General features: G+C 35.0%; 1 protein-coding gene across 1 annotated transcript; it reads right to left on the reverse strand.

Annotated features, from left to right (window-relative positions):
• LOC107639293 (chaperone protein DnaJ) lies at positions 193-2662 on the reverse strand. Its single transcript, XM_021121138.1, is given in 6 exon segments — positions 193-510; positions 512-730; positions 1210-1266; positions 1539-1609; positions 2066-2153; positions 2269-2662. Coding segments are annotated over 6 exon segments (561 nt in total). The 5' UTR covers positions 2368-2662; the 3' UTR covers positions 193-483.

Below are 3095 nucleotides of genomic sequence, written 5' to 3' on the forward strand. Positions count from 1 at the left end.
GGGAGGTGGGAGGTTTGGATAGAATTATATATATTACAAAATCATGATGCATGATGTATGACTAACTTTGTACAACGTGCAAGAGTTTTTTTTTTTTTTTTAACGGATAAACGTTTTTCTTTGCATAAATTTTGACCCAAAAATATCTTGACAATAAACCAATCATAGTTCTTTGAACAAGACACTTTCCCGTAAAATGCATAAGTTTGAAACAAAATTTTCTCTCACAGTATATAGCATAGCTTACAAAATTGTAAAGAACCAAAGATCCCTTTCCTCAATTCAAGCTCAATGGACAACGGACAATCCTCATCACTAGATCACCCCAAAAGGAACAAACAAAAATCACTGAATCCCTTTATCCGGGTAATCATAATTCTAACCAAGTCCATAACAGTTTCCTCTTCCCCTCTACCTCAGGGAGAAGGTGTCATTTACCATCTTTAAAAAGAGAAACAACACCTACAATTCAACAAATAAGAACTAATTGCAACATCCCCTCATTTCATACAAAGTTAAGGCTAGTTGGTGCTTGAAAATGTGACCCTGTTTTATCCATCATGCTTGTATCCAAACGCATCCTTTTGGCTTCCTTTTTCGCGCACGGGGATTCATCAAACTCGAACATCGACGAAGAAGGCATGGAGCAATACATGGTAGAAGGAGACTCGAATCCTTCAAGCATTTCCATGAACATGGACTGCAAATCTTCAAGCCCAAACTCCTTCTCCTAAAACACATGTATGAATGATTACAAGTGTTAAATCTTTCCACCAAATGTGAACATGGCACTCATTTCGTACCTTTTAAACTTTGATTTGACTCGACCCTAATACTTAAACTCTTGTTTTCTATGCTTAAATCTTTGAGAAAAGAATAAATAGGTCCATAACTTTTTGCCTCGCAGACATTTTTGTCCCTGACCATTGAAAAATACTTTTAAGTCCTTGACCTTCACAAAACTTAGACGGATCAGTCCCTCCGTCCAAATGCCTCCGTCAGGGACTGATCCGTTCAAATGCCTCCGTCAGAGACTGATCCGTCCAAGTTTTGTGAAGGTCAAAAATTTAAAAGTATTTTTTAATGGTTAGGGATAAAAATATCCGCGGAACAAAAAGTCAGGGACCTATTTGTCATTTTCTCTAAATCTTTAACTACTCTAAACCCGATTAAAAGGTAGGAATGAGTGAAGGTGGTTTCGAACCATACCTCTTGTCTCACTTGGGCCATAAGGGACACCATTTCTTCCACAAATTCAGAAAATCCCTAAATTCAAAGATCATGCACAATAGTCTTTCAGTAACATATATATACTATAAGAGTTTTAATTAAAAAGCCAACTTTTTTCGGTCGATATTAACTAACTTTTTTAAATTATCCTTTCTATCTTAAATTTTAAATCATAAATCTTAAATTATAAACGTCAAATCTTAAACCTTTAATTGACTAATTAAAAGTTAGTTCCATAAGCTTATCCTAAATATAACGTGCAACAAGAAAGAAGCACATTTGAAAATAGAATTTGTGAAACCACTGACCTCATCCTCTTCCTCCTCAGGATCATACAACCCAGCATCGTACATCGTTCTTTTCTTTTGATCAGACAATACTGCACCAACAAAACAAAAAAAACCCAAGGTTCAATGATCATATTCACTCCAAACACACCCAAAAAATGGAAATAATTAAAATTAAATAAAACAAAAGGAAGCTAGAACTCTTAAAAGGCATAAATTCCAAGAGGCATGCATAACAACAATAGTAAGAATGTTTACCTTTAAAACCAGAACTTTCAACAATTGAGGTACAAATATATAGGGTTCATATTGCAAAAAATTAACTATGGCGTTTCATATTCTTTAAGTAACTGTCTTTGCTACGAAAATATGTATCATAACTGATATTACATAAGCTACCTAAGTCCCTTCTTGCAGGGACAGAAAGGTTCAGATCCAAGGGTGGCACAGCATATGAAACTCTAAATTTGATTGAATAAATATATAACAAAATTAAGCTCTAAATAATAATAATAACAATATGAATGAAGATTGAAAACTCCGGTTACCTGAATAAGCTTCTTGAATTTGTTGGAACTTGCGCTTGGCTTCCCCTAGCAAAGAAGGATTTCTTGTCCACCTATCTGGATGCCATTTCTATGCATTATTCAACCCAAAAAATAAACACAAAGGAAAACGCATGAGCATGCACCTCATTCCGAAAATCCATTAAAGCTTAATTAATTAAGAATCAAAAGGCAGGGACACCAACCATAGCAAGCTTCCTGTAAGCACGCTTTATCTCTTGAAACGAAGAATCAGAACTCACACCAAGAATTCTGTAGTAACATTCTCTCTCACCACTCTCCATTATTATTGATCCAACTTCAAACTCAACAGATTTTCTTTCCAAATTTACTCGAACGGAAGAAAGTGGTTTGTTTGGTTGGGAAGTGATTGCGGGAGAAGGTTTAAAAATATCTCCGAAGCGAGAGACGCTTTTGGAATGTGATTCGGGAAAGCGAGTGGTTACTATTATTGCTCCTGGAATGTTCGTGAAACTATGTAGCAGGTAGATATTTTTGCGTACTTGCGTATTGTGTGGTTACAACTTGGAAGATATTTTCGTACATTTGGGAGCCACGATATTTTTCATACACAGGGGCTCGCTTTTCCAAACTTGCATTCTCTCTCCGTTTCTCGGTTTCTCCGTTCGTAAACTGGGACCCATTCACCCATATATAGTTATCAGTTACTTTCCTTTTTCTAAGTTCTAACCACATGTATGTAGTGTAGGCCAATTTTATGAAGGCTAGTCTATTTATCCATTTAAATGGTCGGACTTTGTTCTTAAAATTAAGTCCATTTAAATTTTGGGTTAAATGGGCTGAATCCGATTAACTCGTAAAAAATGGCGGGTTAAACGGGTTAGTCTGCGAGTTAAATGAGTGCTCTGTTTAATTTTTTTTATATCTTTTTAAAAAAGTAGTATTTTTAGTCGATATTTTTTTCGATCCGACCCAAAAATTCGACCCATCAAATAAAAAATATTAATTTTTTAAAGTTTTTGACCTAAAAGTAATTTTTTTGTCAAAATAT

The sequence above is a fragment of the Arachis ipaensis genome, chromosome B04, assembly GCF_000816755.2.
Source record: "Arachis ipaensis cultivar K30076 chromosome B04, Araip1.1, whole genome shotgun sequence".
NCBI classification, from domain to species: domain Eukaryota; kingdom Viridiplantae; phylum Streptophyta; class Magnoliopsida; order Fabales; family Fabaceae; genus Arachis; species Arachis ipaensis.